At 47.4% G+C, this 15,762-nt stretch overlaps 1 protein-coding gene across 2 annotated transcripts in view; it reads left to right on the top strand.

Moving 5' to 3' along the window:
* The first annotated feature begins 12,665 nt into the window (after positions 1-12,665).
* herpud1 (homocysteine-inducible, endoplasmic reticulum stress-inducible, ubiquitin-like domain member 1) overlaps positions 12,666-15,762 on the top strand; it is a 28,100-nt gene continuing 25,003 nt past the window's right edge. The window contains exons 1-2 of one of the 2 annotated variants that reach the window (XM_078211030.1): positions 12,666-12,868; positions 12,936-13,414. In XM_078211030.1, coding sequence (XP_078067156.1) covers positions 13,274-13,414 — 141 coding nt within the window. In that variant the 5' untranslated portion in view covers positions 12,666-12,868; positions 12,936-13,273. Of the gene's footprint in view, positions 13,415-15,762 lie in introns of both variants that reach the window. The other variant, XM_078211028.1, reaches the window with a different exon arrangement.

Here is a 15,762-nt window from a genome sequence, read left to right as displayed (position 1 = left end):
CTATTCTCTGACGAAGCATCTGACTTGAAACGTTGCTTCTATTCTCTCTCTCCACAGATGCTGTCAGACCGGCTGAGATTTTCCAGCATTTTCTGTTTTTGTTTCAGATTCCAGCATCCACAGTATTTTGCCTTCAGCTCACCATTCTTTGCCGAGGAAAAGAAAATGCAACAGGTATGAAGAAAACAATACTTGGGGACATTACGCAGCATCAAGTAAGGTGATAGTGTTTCTTCTGCCAGAGTAATGTAAATGATATCATTTCAGGCTATGTTTCCCTGACAAAATGGATAGATTTTTAAGTTATATTTTACTGGTGAGGCGGCCTTTGCGTTGGGACTGGAGAAACATTGTGAGTCTTGTTAATCAGCAGAAAGTTACCCAGAACCCAGGGTGATTTTCGATTTATTTTTTCCTGTCATGTGTTTTTTTTCTTAACTGCTGAACTTCTCATTAATTTGGGAATTTTACTCACAAAACTGCGCAGTCTCTAGCAGTCAAATACATTGATTTGGAATTCTCCAAATGTGTAGGGGGAATGGTCCAAATCAGTTGAACTCAAAATATTTTATCTGGGTTAAATGATCCAATCAATTTTGAGCAATAGTTAAGCCCTGTTTCACTCCAAACCCACTAGAGAACACCAGCGAAAATTGTTAGCTGAATGTAACAGTGATAGAGCCTCATGCAATCATCTCAATAGGTACAGGCTGGAATTTTACTGTCCCGCCGCCAGTGGAATTGGGGCAGGCGAAGGGCAGACGATGGAAAGGTCCGTTGACCTCGGGCGGGATTTTACGGTTTCGGGATGAGCAAGGCCGTAAAATCCTGCCCATTGTGTCACCTTTTTGTTTTCAGATTAAGTTCTGAATGAAGCACCTTACTTTTTCTACCTTAAAGGTGCTATATAAATGCAAGTTGTTGTTGGGATGCTAACAAAACTCCATCCAATAACCAATAAAACTGGTTGGACATTATTCAAACCAAACTCATACCAATAAGTGGTTTTACTGAACTACATTTTAAAAAATTACTTGATTGGCTGCAGAGCAAATTGTGATGTCCTGAGGTCATGAAAGTCACTAGTTATTTCTTTCATTCAAATGTCAATTTCTCTCTACTCGCTTGAAATCTGACTGCAGAATGAAACCCTGACAGGGAGGCAGCCAATTATATTCACCTTCCATCAACAAGATTAATGAAAGGTGCTCTGTTAAACATCAGAACCCTTGGAAAATTGGAGATTGGACAGGGAGTGCTGTGTACTTGGAATTCCAAAAAAATTATGATAAAGTGCCACATAAAAGGTTACTTTTATGTGGCACAAGAAATGAACTAATGGTGTTGGGGTGATGTATTAACCTGGATAGATGACTGGCTAACTAACAGGAACAAGAGTGTTATTTTCAGGTTGGCAAACTAGTGGAATGCCACAGTGATCAGTGCTGGGGCCTCAGCTATTTACAATCTGTATCAGTGACTTGGATGGAGGGAGCACCTGTATTATAGTTAAATTTGCCATTTTTAAAATTAATTCGTGACATATGGGCATAGCTGGCTGGCCAGCATTTGTTACCCATCCCTAGTTGTCTGAGGCCAGTTGAGAGTCAACCACGTTGCTGTGTCTCTGGAGTCACATGTAGGCCAGACCAGGTAAGGATGGCAGATTTCCTTCCCTAAAGGTCATTAGTGAACCAGATGGGTTTTTCCAATAATTGAAAATGGTTTCATGGTCATCAGTAGATTCTTAATTCCAGATTGTTTTTATCAAATTCAAATTCTACCATCTGTTGTGGCGGGATTCCAAATCAGGTCCCCAGAACATCAGCTGAGTTTCTGGATTAATAGTGTAGCGGTAATGCCACTAAGCCATCGCCTCGCCCCCTAATACAAAGATAGGAAAGCAAGTTGCGAGGATGATTTAAAGATAGAAAGCGCTCGACAGGTTAAGTGGGTGGGCAAAGATTTGGCAGATGAAGTACAATGTGTTCAATGGTCGTTTCCGCTGACCGAAGCAGCAGTGAAGCTCGGCGTCTTCCTGGGCGAATGAGCAGCCCTCTTCAGGAATGCACTGCTCACCTCAGTAGAATGAGGAAGGGGCTAGAAAAGGTGCCCTAAACATTGCCTGCTTCACTACACCCCGGCCAGTTTACCGCGGCTGGCGGGGATCCCATCTTGCGGTCGAACAAACAAAATAAAACACAAGGTGACACCGCTCACCATTGGCACTTGGAACGTGCGCACGCTTTTGGACAACTCTACAGCAGATAGACCAGAGAGAAGAACAGCCTAAGTTGCTAGAGAGCTTGCAAGATACAACATTGACATTGCAGCCCTGAGTGAAACTCGTCTTGCCAACATAGGTCAGCTGACTGAAACTGGAGGTGAATACACTTTTCTCTGGAGCGGTCGCGGCAGCGATGAGCATCGTGATGCTGGAGTTGGATTCGCCGTCAGGAATCACCTTGTTCAGAAACTTGTTAGTCTCCCCAAGGGTGTGAACGACCGGCTTATGACATCACAGCTTCCGCTACAGAACAGAAGTCAAGCCACCCTGATCAGCGCTTATGCCCCCACAATGAACAACCCGGACGAAATGAAAGACAAGTTCTATGAAGAACTAGACGCCCTACTATCAGCTGTGAGCAGTACCGACCAGCTGATCTTGCTTGGCGACTTCAATGCAAGAGTAGGGTGTGACTCTACATTCTGGCCGGGAGTCATTGGGAGGCATGGAGTAGGCAAGTGTAACAGTAACAGCCTACTCTTAATGAAGACCTGTGCAGCACATGACCTCCTTATCACCAACACAATCTTCCGTCTGCCTACCCGTAACAAGACCTCCTGGATGCACCCCCACTCTAAGCACTGGCATCTTATCGACTATGTCATTGTCAGGAGAAAAGACAGGCAGGATGTCAGAGTGACCAAGGCCATGTGTGGTGCTGACTGTTGGACAGATCACAGGCTCATTGTCTCCAAAATGAGGCTCTGCATCAGACCCAAGAGGCGACCACAAGGAAGCAAGGTTATGAAAAGAATCAATGTGGCCAAGCTAAAGAACTCCAGCATAGCTTCAGCACTGGCTGAAGACTTAGAAACCAAGCTTGCTGACCTTCACCTCGCAGACAGCGCTGTGGACAACTGGGAACGCCTCAGGGATGCTGTCCATTCATCTGCGATGAAGATGCTCAGGCCCTCTACCCGCAAGCAGCATGACTGGTTCGATGAGAACAATGTGGAGATACAGGCTCTACTTGTTGAAAAGCACCGTCTTCACCGTGCCGAACAACCCATCATCAGCTGCTAAGAAAAACACCTTTACCAGTGCTCACAGGACAGTCCAGAATAAACTGCGTAAAATGCAGGATGCCTGGCTGAGCGCCAAGGCAGATGAAATACAGGGATACGCTGACATAAACAACTTGAAACGGTTCTATGAAGCCCTCAATACTCTCTACGGACCTCAATCTCTCGGGAGTTCCCCCCTCCTGAGTATAGATGGTACAACTCTCATTACAGAGAGGGCTCAGATCCTGCAGAGATGGGCTGAACACTTTGAAGCCGTCCTCAACCGACCGTCATCTATTAACGATGAGGCGATAGACAGGATTTCCCAGGTTGATATCAACAGCGCCATGGATGATCCACCGGTAGTAGCCGAAGTCACGAAAGCTGTTAGCCAGCTATCTAGTGGCAAAGCCCCAGGGGCAGACGCCATACCCGCAGAGATCTACAAAGCTGTTGGTCCTGTACTTATCGAGAAGCTCACCGAGTTGTTCCAGTCCTTTTGGAAGCAAGGATCCATTCCTCAGGAACTTAAAGATGCTTCCATCGCACACCTCTACAAGAGGAAGGGCAATCGGCAAGTATGTGACAACCATCGAGGAATCTCACTGCTTTCCATCACAGGAAAAACCCTCGCAAGAGTCCTGCTGAATCGTCTGGTCACTCATCTGGAGTTGGGCCTGCTTCTAGAGTCACAGTGTGGCTTCCGCAAAGGTCGCGGGACTGTTGACATGATTTTTGCCGCGCGCCAACTTCAGGAGAAGTGTCAGGAGCAGAATCGCGAGCTCTACACAATCTTTGTTGACCTTGCGAAAGCCTTCAACACTGTCAGCTGACAAGGCCTGTGGAGGATCATGTCAAAGTTCAGCTGCCCCCCCAAATTCATTCAGATGGTACGCCAGTTCCATGATGGCCAGAGTACTGGACGGCGGAGGATCCTCTGAGACATTCCCAGTCACCAATGGTGTCAAACAGGGCTGTGTGCTCGCACCCACACTGTTCAGCATGATGTTTACTGCCATGCTGAATGATGCCTTCCAGGACAGTGCTGGAATCAGCCTTAAGTACAGAGAGGATGGGAAGCTCTTCAACCTGAGGAGACTTCAAGCTATTATCAAAGTGAAGGAGACTGTTCTGAGAGACTTCCTCTTTGCCGAAGCCTGCGCCCTGTATACTGGCTCAGAGCCAGAGATGCAAGTCGGTATGGACAAATTTTCCACAGCTTGTGACAACTTTGGACTCACCATCAACATTAAAAAGACCGAAGTCATGCGCCAGCCTGCTCCTCATGCACCGTACACAGAACCCATAATCACAATCAAAGGGCAGAAACTACAGGCAGTGGACCAGTTCACTTATCTTGGCAGCACCCTCTCCTGAGCAGTGACTATTGATACAGAAGTTAACTGCAGAATAGCAAAGGCAAGTTCTGCTTTCGGTAGACTGCGTTCCACTGTATGGGAATGTCGAGGAATCAGCCCAGCAACAAAACTGAAGGTCTACAGCACCGTGGTACCCACTACCCTCCTGTATGCCTATGAAACGTGGACTGTGTATCGAAAGCATGCAAGACAGCTCAATCATTTCCACATGACTTGTCTTCGCAGAATATTATGCATCAGATGGCAAGACAAAGTACCAGACACTGAAGTTCTCTCTAGAGCAAGTCTCCCATCAGTCCACACACTGCTGATGAGAGCACAGACCTGGTGGGCAGGTCATGTCATCCGTATGCCGGATAAGCGCATACCCAAGCAGCTCCTTTTTGGGGAACTCTCTGCTGGAAGACGCTCGCATGGAGGGCAGAAGAAACGTTACAAAGACACACTCAAGGCCTCCCTGAAGCCGCCTCACATAGACACAACCACCTGGGAAGTGCTGGCATAAAACCGCCCTACACCTGGCACTGCCTCATCCACAAGGGCTGCCAAGCTTATGAAGCAAGGTGCAATGCTGAAGCACAACTTAAGCGCGAGCTGCTCAAGTCCAGAGCCACCAGTGCAACAACTACAGCGCCTACACAAGTTTGCCCAATATGTGCCAGGACATTCCGTGCCCAAATTGGCCTGATCAGTCATCTTCGGACACACCGCATCCAGCCTCATAATGACTAATGGTGTCGAGGTCCTCATCGACGACGATGGACGAACAACAACGATACAAAGATAGGTAGGAAAGCAAGTTGTGAGGATGATACAAAGATAGAAAGCGCCAGATAGGTTAAGTGGGTGGGCAAAGATTTGGCAGATGAAGTACAATGTGAGAAAATATGAACTTGTCCACTTTATCAGGAAGAATAGAAAAGCAGTATATTACTTAAATGGAGAGAGAAAGATTACAGAATGCTGCAGTATCCAGGAGTGTGACTGAATATTCCACTTGCCTGGATGGCTGCAGCTCCAACAACACTCAAGACACTCGACACCATCTAGGACAAAGCAGGCCACTTGACTGGCATCCCATCCAAAAACACTCAATCCCTCTACCACCGACAAACAGTGGCAGCCGTGTGTACCATCTACAAGATGCACTGCAGGAACTCAGCAAGGTTCTTTAGAGAACATCTTCCAAACCCATGACCACTACCATCTAGAAGGGCAAGAGAAGCAAATACCTGGGAAAATCACCACTTAGAGGTTTCCCTCCAAGTCACACCATCCTGACTGACTCCCTTCAGTCGCTGAGTCAAAATCCTGGAACTCCCTTCCTAATAGCACTGTGTGTCTACCTACACCACACGGACTGCGGCAGTTCAAGAAGGCAGCTCACTACCACCTTATCAAGGGCAAGTAGGGTTAGGCAATAAATGCTGGCCTAGCCAGTGAAACCCACATCCCATAAATGAATTTTGAAAAAGTATCTGGGTGTCCTTGTACATGAATCACAAAATATTAGCATGCAGGTACTGCAAATGAATGGAATATTGGCCTCTATTACAAGGGCTGTGCCCAGATTGTCAGCTGGATCCTAGGTAAGAAAGGGCTATCACCTCTGGACCTGGTTGATAGGAGCATAGGAACAGCAGTAGGCCATTCAGCCCATCGAGCCTGCTCCGCCATTCAATACGATCATGGCTGATCAAAAGACTCAATGCCTTTTATACACATTCTCCCCATAAACCTTTTCATTATTGTTAATTAGAAACCAATAATCTCTACCTTAAACATACTGAACACAAAACGACTGAGCTTCCACAGCCCTCTGGGGTAGAGAATTTCAAATATTCACAACCTTCTGCATAAAGAAACTTCTCATCTCGGTCCTAAATCACATCTCCCTTATTTTGAAATTGTATCCCTTGGTTCTAGACTCCACAACCAAGGAAAACACCTTGCCTCCACCAACCTTGCCTATTCCTTTAAGAATTTTGTCAGTCTCAATGAGATCACCTCTCGTTCTTCAAAACTCTGGAGAATACAGGCCCAATTTGCCCAATCGTTCTTCATAAGACAATCCCATTATGCCCGGAACAAGTCTGTTGAACATTTGTTGCACTCCCTCTATGGCAATAATATCCTTTCTGAAGTAAGGGGACCAAAGCTGCAGACAGTACTCCAGGAGATGATCCCATTGAGGCATCCCCACATTGCAGCGAAAGAGTGTGACAACAAAGCCCACACCTCCATCAGAGCCATCTTCAAACAGACCATTGGCATGTTGAAAATGAGCTTCTGATACGAGTACAGGTCCAAAGGCTCTGCAGTGTTTCATGGATAATCATGGTGTGTTGCACAACATGTCCATGCACAGCAGTGAATCCTTGTATCAAACTGACAGAGAGGAGTAATGTTCTTCCTCAGGTGTGGATGAAGGGGCTTCTTGTGTCCCTAACCAGTGGTCTATCATCAGGGTGGCACAGTGGTTAGCACTGCTGCCTCACAATACCAGGGACCCGGGTTCAATTCCAGCCTTGGGTCACTGTCTGTATGGAGTTTGCACGTTCTGCCCGTGTCTGCGTGGGTTTCCTCTGGTGCTCCAGTTTCCTCCCACAGTCCAAAAATGTGCAGGTTAGATGGATTGGCTGTGCTAAATTGCCCCTTAGTATCAAAGGAATTAGCAGGGTAAATTAGTTGGGTTATTGGGATCGGACCTGGGTAGGATTGTTGTTGGTGCAGACTCGATGCGCCACATGGCCTCCTTCTGCACTGTAGGGATTCTATGATTCTGTGATCAGCAGAGGGGCCTGATGCCAGCAGGCCTCCAAAGGTCTGGGACCTCGGCTGTCACAGCCTCCCTCAGCTGCTGGGTCGTATCTGCTATGCCCAGCAGAATGTGGTGCCGATTCTAAATCCTATCCCTCTGTGACCCGGGTGGGTGTAGCTGAGCTGGTGGAGAATGCGAGAGAGGCAGCTGCATTCTCTTATCACTGATGTCAACGTGCTCAGAGGTGGAACCTTCCATCTCCAGTGGCTGAGGCCTAGGCTCTGGTTTGTGGGCACTTGTAAAGATAAATAAAAATGTGTTGAATAGATATTTTGTATTCTGTGTCTGTCTTCACTGTAGAAGACACAAATACCCATCCCCAAAATACTTATAAATCAAGAGGTGAAAAGGAGGGAAGAACTCAACCATTAAAGTCATCAGCGAAAGATCACTGAGAAAACTACCTGAACCAAAGGCTGACAGGTCTCCAAAGCCTGATAGCCTGCATTCCAGAGTCTTAAAGAGGTGGCTGCAGGGACAGCAGGTGCATTGGTTGTAACTTTTTAAAATTCCCTAGATTCTGGAAAGGTTGGAAAAAAGTGAATGGTACTCCTCTATTCAAGAAAGGAGGGAAACTAGAAACTACAGGCCAGTTAGCCTAACATCTGTCACAGGGAAAATGCTAGAATCTATTATTAAGGAGGTCATAACAGGATGCTTAGAAAATTATAACAAAATTATGCAGTCAACATAGTTTTGCGGAAGGAAAATCATGCTTAACTAATCTATTGGATTTTTTTGAGGATGTAACAAGCAACGTGGATAGAGGGGAACCTGTAGATGTGGCACACTTAGATTTCTGAAGGGCATTTGATCAGGTGCTGAATCAAAATAAGAACTCATGGTGCAGAGGAAGTAACATATTAGCACAGATAAAGGATTGGTTAGCTAACAGGAAGAGAGTAGGGATACATGGGCTATTTTCACGTTGGCAGGTTCTAGGCATGATTAGTAAGTTTGCAAATGACACCAAGATTGGTGGCATAGTGGACAGTGAAGAAAGTTATCTCCGATTGCAACAGGATCTTGATCAATTGGGCCAGTGGGCTGACGAATGGCAGATGGAGTTTAATTTAGATAAATGCGAGGTGATGTATTTTGGTAGATTGAACCAGGGCAGGACTTAGTTAATGGTAGGGCATTGGAAAGAGTTACAGAACAAAGAGACCTAGGGGTACAGGTTCATAGCTCCTTGAAAGTGGAGTCACAGGTGGATAGAATGGTGAAGAAGGCATTCAACATGCTTGGTTTCATTGGTCAGAACATTAAATACAGGAGTTGGGACGTCTTGTTGAAGTTGTACAAGACATTAGTAAGGTCACACTTGGAATACTGTGTACAGTTCTGGTCACCCTATTATAGAAAGGATATTATTAAACTAGAAAGAGTGCAGAAAAGATTTACTAGGATGCTACCGGGACTTGATGGTTTGAGTTATAAGAAGAGGCTGGATAGACTGGGACTTTTTTCTCTAGAGCGTAGAAGACTGAGGGGTGACCTTATAGAGGTCTATAAAATAATGAGGGGCACAGATCAGCTAGTCAATATCTTTTCCCAAAGATAGAAGAGTCTAAAACTAGAGGGCATAGGTTTAAGGTGAGAGGGGAGAGATACAAAAGTGTCCAGAGGGGCAATTTTTTCACACGCAGGGTGGTGAGTGTCTGGAACAAGCTGCCAGAGGCAGTAGTGTGGCAGGTACAATTTTGTCTTTTAAAAAGCATTTAGACAGTTACATGGGTAAGATAGGTATAGAGGGATATGGGCCAAATGTGGGCAATTGGGATTAGCTTAGGGGTTTTAAAAAAAAGGGCGGCATGGACAAGTTGGGCTGGAGGGCCTGTTTCCATGCTGTAAACCTCTATGACTCTATAAATAATTGAGTACCACTCAATTGGTGCTGGGGCCGTGATTATTTACAATTTATATCAATGACTGGAATGAAGGGACCAAATGTATGATAGATACATTTGCTGATGACACAGGTAGGTAGGAGAATAGTGAAGAGGACATAAAGACTCTCCAAGAGATTTAAAATAGGTCAACTGAGTGGACAATAATTTGGCAGATGGAGCATAATGGAAAATGCGAACATGTCCTATTTGGCAGGAAGAATAGAAAAGCAATGTATTATTTATACTGACTGGCTGATGTATTTGTATCCAATCACTCACTAAAGCCAAACTAGTCATACACTTTGGCCTGAAGTGCAAAGCAGTCCTGAGGTTGATTCTACATTCACCCACCCAACCTAGCAGCAGACATGCACAAATACATGGTTTGATGCCCATGCGAGAGACAATCCTCTTGTTCCATGCCACTTACCCCAGCAGGGAGATCATTGTCCATTTTCTTACACTGCATTCAGGGTCTTTCTGGACCCCACGGTTACTAACTTTGTCTGCGATTTCCATCCAGGTCACCTGGGGAAAGCAGGAGCGCCTCCTGTTGCAATTGCTTGGGAAGAGCATTGCCTGCCATTCCCTGGCAGCTTGAGGTGGGGGGGGCTGGTGAGGGGATGTGGATCATCAGGGAGGCTTCGCTGAACCTTGGGGCCAGTCTATGTCTTTGTTAAAATGCCTCAAGTTACACTTGTAGCAGGCTTGAAGGTGAGGGAGTGGGGTACAGTTCCCAGGGCAATAGATTTTAATGAGAGGAGGAGGACAGTGGGATAGGTTTAGGGAGAGGGACGGGTTGAGGGTTATGAAGAGTTGCCAAACTGCAAAATGAATGAGGGTGGATGTTGAATCTGTGGCCTCCCTGCTTATCCAGGTGGTTCTTTTAATAACCGCTTGCACCTACCGAACTGTCACCTGACAGTGGGATCGTCCAATGGAAACACATCCCACCGTTCATTTGCATATGCTGCTCATTCTATTTTCATATGAATGGCATGGGTGCCACTCCCTCCAGGTCCAAGGTAAGAACCGGTGCACCACTGATTCAATTCTACCCCCAGAATCAGTTAACAAACAGTCGCATGGTCACCAGGAGGAAGTCCATGCTGTCTATTGAGATTGAAACTTGGATTCTTCTCCCTCGTGACTACAATGTTTCATCAGAAGCTGATAGATCAAGAGGGAGAAGCTAAAATGTGCTCCACAATTATTATTCCTTTACAGAACCAGAGGGCAGCTGTGGAGGAATCTGTAAGTAGGGTGTTATTCTGAGCAGCACGGTGCTACAGTGGTTAGCACTGCTGCCTCACAGCGCCAGGGACCCGGGTTCGATTCCAACCTTGGATCACTGTCTGTCTGATGTTAGCACATTCTCCCCGTGTCTGTGTGGGTTTCTTCTAGGTGCTCCGGTTTCCTCCCACAGTCCAAAGATGTGCAGGTTAAGTGGATTGGTCATGCTGAATTTCCCCTTAGTGTTCAAAGATGTGTAGGTTAGATGGATTAGCCGTGGTAAATGTGTGGGGTCACATGGGCCTGGGTAAGATGCTCTGTCAGAGAGTCAGTGCAGATGGGCCACCTCCTGCAATGTAGGGATTCTATGTACTGTCTGAAAAGGAGGTAGAAGCAGATTCAATAGTAATTTATGAAGTGGCAGTAGCATGATGGTATTGTCACTGGACTAGTAATCCAGGGATTGAATCTCACCAAAGAAAAACCTGGAATTAAAGTCTGATGATGATCATGAAACCATTGCTGATTGTCATTAAAAAAGCCATCTGGTTCCTTCATGGAAGGAAATGTCATCCTTACCTGGTCTGGCCTACATGTGACTCCAGAGCCGCAAAATCAGTTTAATGTTTTAAGTTTTATTTGTGATTTGTTTTGGGCAGTTCACCTTTAAGGGACTGCACTTCTTGCTTCATCCCTCAGTTTATTTAATTTAGTTTAATTGGTTGATTCAAAAGAGTTAATTGGATTGCACTTTTGAGAATGACAGCATCGCTGCCTCACAGCACCAGGGACACAGGTTCAATTCCGGCTTCGGGTCACTGTCTGGGTGGAGTTTACACTTTCTCCCTGTGTCTGTGTGGGTTTCCCCTGGGTGCTCCGGTTTCCTCCCACAGTCCAATGATGTGCGGGTTAAGTTAATTGGCCATGATAAATTGCCCCTTAGGGGATTAGCAGGGTAAATACCTTGGGTTACAGGTCTAGGGCCTGGCTGGAGTTGTTGTTGGTGCAGGCTTGATGGACCGAACGGCCTCCTTCGGCACTGTAGGGATTCTACGGGACAGGAATGAGCTGAATGGCCTCCATTGTGAATGTGGCGAGTTGTGATCCTCGGGGCCTGCCTGTAATTCACCTGAAACTGAGCAGGCGTTGCATCAGCTACTTTGGTTACTGAGTCCCATCAAGAGAAGTCTCACAACATCAGGTTAAAGTCCAACAGGTTTATTTAGAATCACGAGCTCTTGGAGCGCTGCCCCTTCATCAGGTGACTCACCTCAAATGATGGAGCAGCGCTCTGAAGGTGACCCTCACCTGATGAAGGGGCAGCGCTCCGAAAGCTCGTGATTCCAAATAAACCTGTTGGGCTTTAACCTGGTGTTGTGAGACTTCTTACCGTGTTTACCCCAGTCCAACACCGACATCTCCACATCATTCCCCTCAAGAGAGGCGGGGATCCCGCCCCCATTCCGGGAGAGGCGGGAATCCTCCGCCCCCATTCCGCGGGAGGCGGGGATCCCGCCCCCATTCCACGGGAGGCGGGGATCCTCCGCCCCCATTCCGCGGGAGGCGGGGATCCCGCCCCCATTCCGCGGGAGGCGGGGATCCCGCCCCCATTCCGCGGGAGGCGGGGATCCTCCGCCCCCATTCCGCGGAGGGCGGGGATCCCGCCCCCATTCCGGGAGAGGCGGGGATCCTCCGCCCCCATTCCGCGGCAGGCGGGGATCCCGCCCCCATTCCGCGGGAGGCGGGGATCCTCCGCCCCCATTCCGCGGAGGGCGGGGATCCTCCGCCCCCATTCCGCGGAGGGCGGGGATCCTCCGCCCCCATTCCGCGGAGGGCGGGGATCCTCCGCCCCCATTCCGCGGGAGGCGGGGATCCTCCGCCCCCATTCCGCGGCAGGCGGGGATCCCGCCCCCATTCCGCGGGAGGCGGGGATCCTCCGCCCCCATTCCGCGGCAGGCGGGGATCCCGCCCCCATTCCGCGGGAGGCGGGGTTTCTTCCTCTTTTGCATATTATTGTTTCCGAGCTCCACGTCTCTCCTGGTGTGCACCAATCGCCGGCAGCCACACTCCGCTTCAGTAACAGAGACAACTTACTCCCCGCCGGAAAATCCCGGACTTCAGTGTGAGGAACGGCCGGAGAATCCCGAACTTCAGTGTGAGGAACGGCCGGAGAATCCCGGACTTCAGTGTGAGGGGCGGCCGGAGAATCCCGGACTTCAGTGTGAGGGGCGGCCGGAGAATCCCGGACTTCAGTGTGAGGGGCGGCCGGAGAATCCCGAACTTCAGTGTGAGGAACGGCCGGAGAATCCCGGACTTCAGTGTGAGGGGCGGCCGGAGAATCCCGGACTTCAGAGTGAAGGGCGGCCGGAGAATCCCGAACTTGAGTGAGGAACGGCCGGAGAATCCCGGACTTCAGTGTGAGGAACGGCCGGAGAATCCCGAACTTCAGTGTGCGGAGCGGCCGGAAAATCCCGGACTTCAGTGTGAGGAACGGCCGGAGAATCCCGGGCTTTGCTGGGGGAACTTGCTGACTTCAGTGCCTTTGCTTATCCCGTTTTAAACAAGAGCCTGTCCCTCCCTGACAAGGAATTCCCCTGCAGCCTGGCAGCAGCTCCTGCGTCGCTGGAAAGGTTGTTGGGATTGAGACGGGGGTGAGAATGGGGACGAGTGAAGAAATGGTGACCTTGCTGATTAAAGCACCGAGCCAGAGACAGGAGGACCAGAGAGTGCAGGCAGAGCTGGGCTGGACAATAAAGAGACTGAAAAGCTACCTGAGTGAGAACTACCCCAGCCACCCAGTAAGTAAAGTCCAGAGAAGTTTTGGGGAGTGGGTCTGGCTGCCTCTTACACCACACACCCTGTTTACTGCCTCTGTGGAAATCCGAGAGGCCGGAGGGTTTCTGATCAATATTCCTGTCAATTCCCGGCTCCCACTGGAAGCTGTGAGCTCGATTGAGGATCTGACTTGGCAGCGAAGGCTGCAACAGCCGCTCTTGCCAAACTTTGAGGCCTCAGACATTCATAACAGCCTGGGAGAAATCTTTAAGCGGAGATTCGACAGGGGCTGAGTGAGCTCCGTACACTTTAGGAAATCCTGCAGTTGGCATTGCAACAATAGATTTGCGAGCTACCAGCTCTAGAGCAGGAGGGGTGTGAGAGAAGATTGACTTATTCTGGTCTCATAGCCCCCATTCGCAATGACACACGGTCGGTTCTGTTTTGCTAGACGGAAGGGTGGGGTGGAACAGTATTAACTTCAGAGTAATTGTCAAATACGCTTCACAGCTGCTAAATATTGAAGTGTTTGGAGCCAGAATCATGCTATTCACTTTTCTTCCAATTGATTATAGAGGATAAAATTATTTCTTAATTCCAGGAAATGTACAACTTTTAACAACATACTCATAGTTGTAGCTAACTGGGCACTAGAATGAGAACTGTAGGGGAAGTTAAGAGCCTCCATTACTCTCGGATTAGTTTGTACTTCAGAAGTTTGATCTGCCACAGGACTGTGACTCATATGGATGCGGAACTCAGTGCAATCTGGTATGATGTAAGGAAGTGGTATTTAACAATTCTTATGCATCCTAGAATCACAGGATACGTCAGGTTTTTTAAAGTTTATTTATTAGTCACAATTAGGCTTACATTAACACTGCAGTGAAGTTACTGTGAAAATCCCCTAGTCGCCACATTCCGGCGCCTGTTTGGGTACACTGAGGGAGAATTTAGCATGGCCGATGCACCTAACCGGCACGTCTTTTGAACTGTGGGAGGAAACCGGAGCACCCGGAGGAAACTCACGCAGACACGGGGAGAACGTGTAGACCACGCACAGTGACCCAAGCTGGGATCAAACCAGGGTCCCTGGCGCTGTGAGGCAGCAGTGCTAATCATTGTGCCACCGTGACCCGCACTGGCTACCTATTTTTATACTTCCCAATATCCAGTTTGCTGAACCTTGGGAATGCTAATGGGGGATAGGAGTCTATTATCCTTAACTTGGCATCTGCCCCATTAAACAGGAAATATTCATAACTTTATGCACAACTATTGTCTCTTTATTTGTATATGTTCCAATGATAGCTTTGTCAAGGCTATGAGCAGATGAAGCACACAGTAAGATCCCAGGCTTAAATCCCAAACTCTAGTGTGTGCCAGCAAAGTGATACTAGTGGAGAAAAGCAAAATACTGCTGATGCTGGAATCTGAAACAAAAACAGAAAATACTGGAAAATCTCAGCAGGTCTGACAGCATCCGTGTTGAGAGATCAGAGTTCTGACAAAGAGTCATCTTGCCTTGAAATGTTAGCTCTGATCTCCCTCCACAGGTGCTGTCAGACTTGCTTGAGATTTTCCAGCTTTTTTTTGTTTTGACACTAGTTGATGTTTGGTTTCCGTGCTCTTAGTGAAGGATGACGTGTCAGTCCCAAGCTTCTTTTTCTGAAAGTGGAAGTGTCCAGTCTTCAAGTGATAACAAGTACGCATGAGATATTTGGGCGATGTAGCGGGAAACTCTGGGAGTTGACCGAACCGAGATGGGGGGTGGATGGAAAACTCATTGCAAATTTCAGTGGTATCGTTTCTAAGCACAATCACAAGTTAGTGTTGCAATTGCTTGAGCTGAAACAGTTTGTCCTTTTCCAGTTGCTAAGGGATAGCAAGTAGTAAGTTAAAGTGCTTAAGATGGGGATCAGGTTGGAGGCTGTTTCCAGAACATTGTCAATCTATTACATTGTCCCCACTCTGATTACAATGAGCAACACTGACTTAAAACTGACAAATTATATCCTTTTCAAGAAAAGATGCTGTTACTGTAAGACAAACATAGTCAGAGAGTCATACAGCATGAAAAAGGCCCTTTGAGTTTGCACCGACAATAACAATCACTAAAGGCACGCTAATCCCATTTTCCTGCACTTGTCCCATTGCAGATGTTAGTAAACGGAATCAGGCCAGTTGATAGTAACTTGAGGGCTTTTCACATGTGTTTCCTATCCTGGAATCAAAGGGAATGTTATCTCTAATCAATGATACTTGTACCTAAATTTGCAGCAAGAATATAAAACTAAATTTTCCAGTTTTGCTCTCACTGATTTTTCCTTTAAAATTATGAATGGGGAGAATTTTCTACACTTTCCCATGT

This window comes from Mustelus asterias, chromosome 4, assembly GCF_964213995.1.
Source record: "Mustelus asterias chromosome 4, sMusAst1.hap1.1, whole genome shotgun sequence".
NCBI classification, from domain to species: Eukaryota; Metazoa; Chordata; class Chondrichthyes; order Carcharhiniformes; family Triakidae; genus Mustelus; species Mustelus asterias.
The sequence above is the reverse complement of the archived record's forward strand: the minus strand, read 5'-3'. Positions and strand labels throughout refer to the sequence as shown.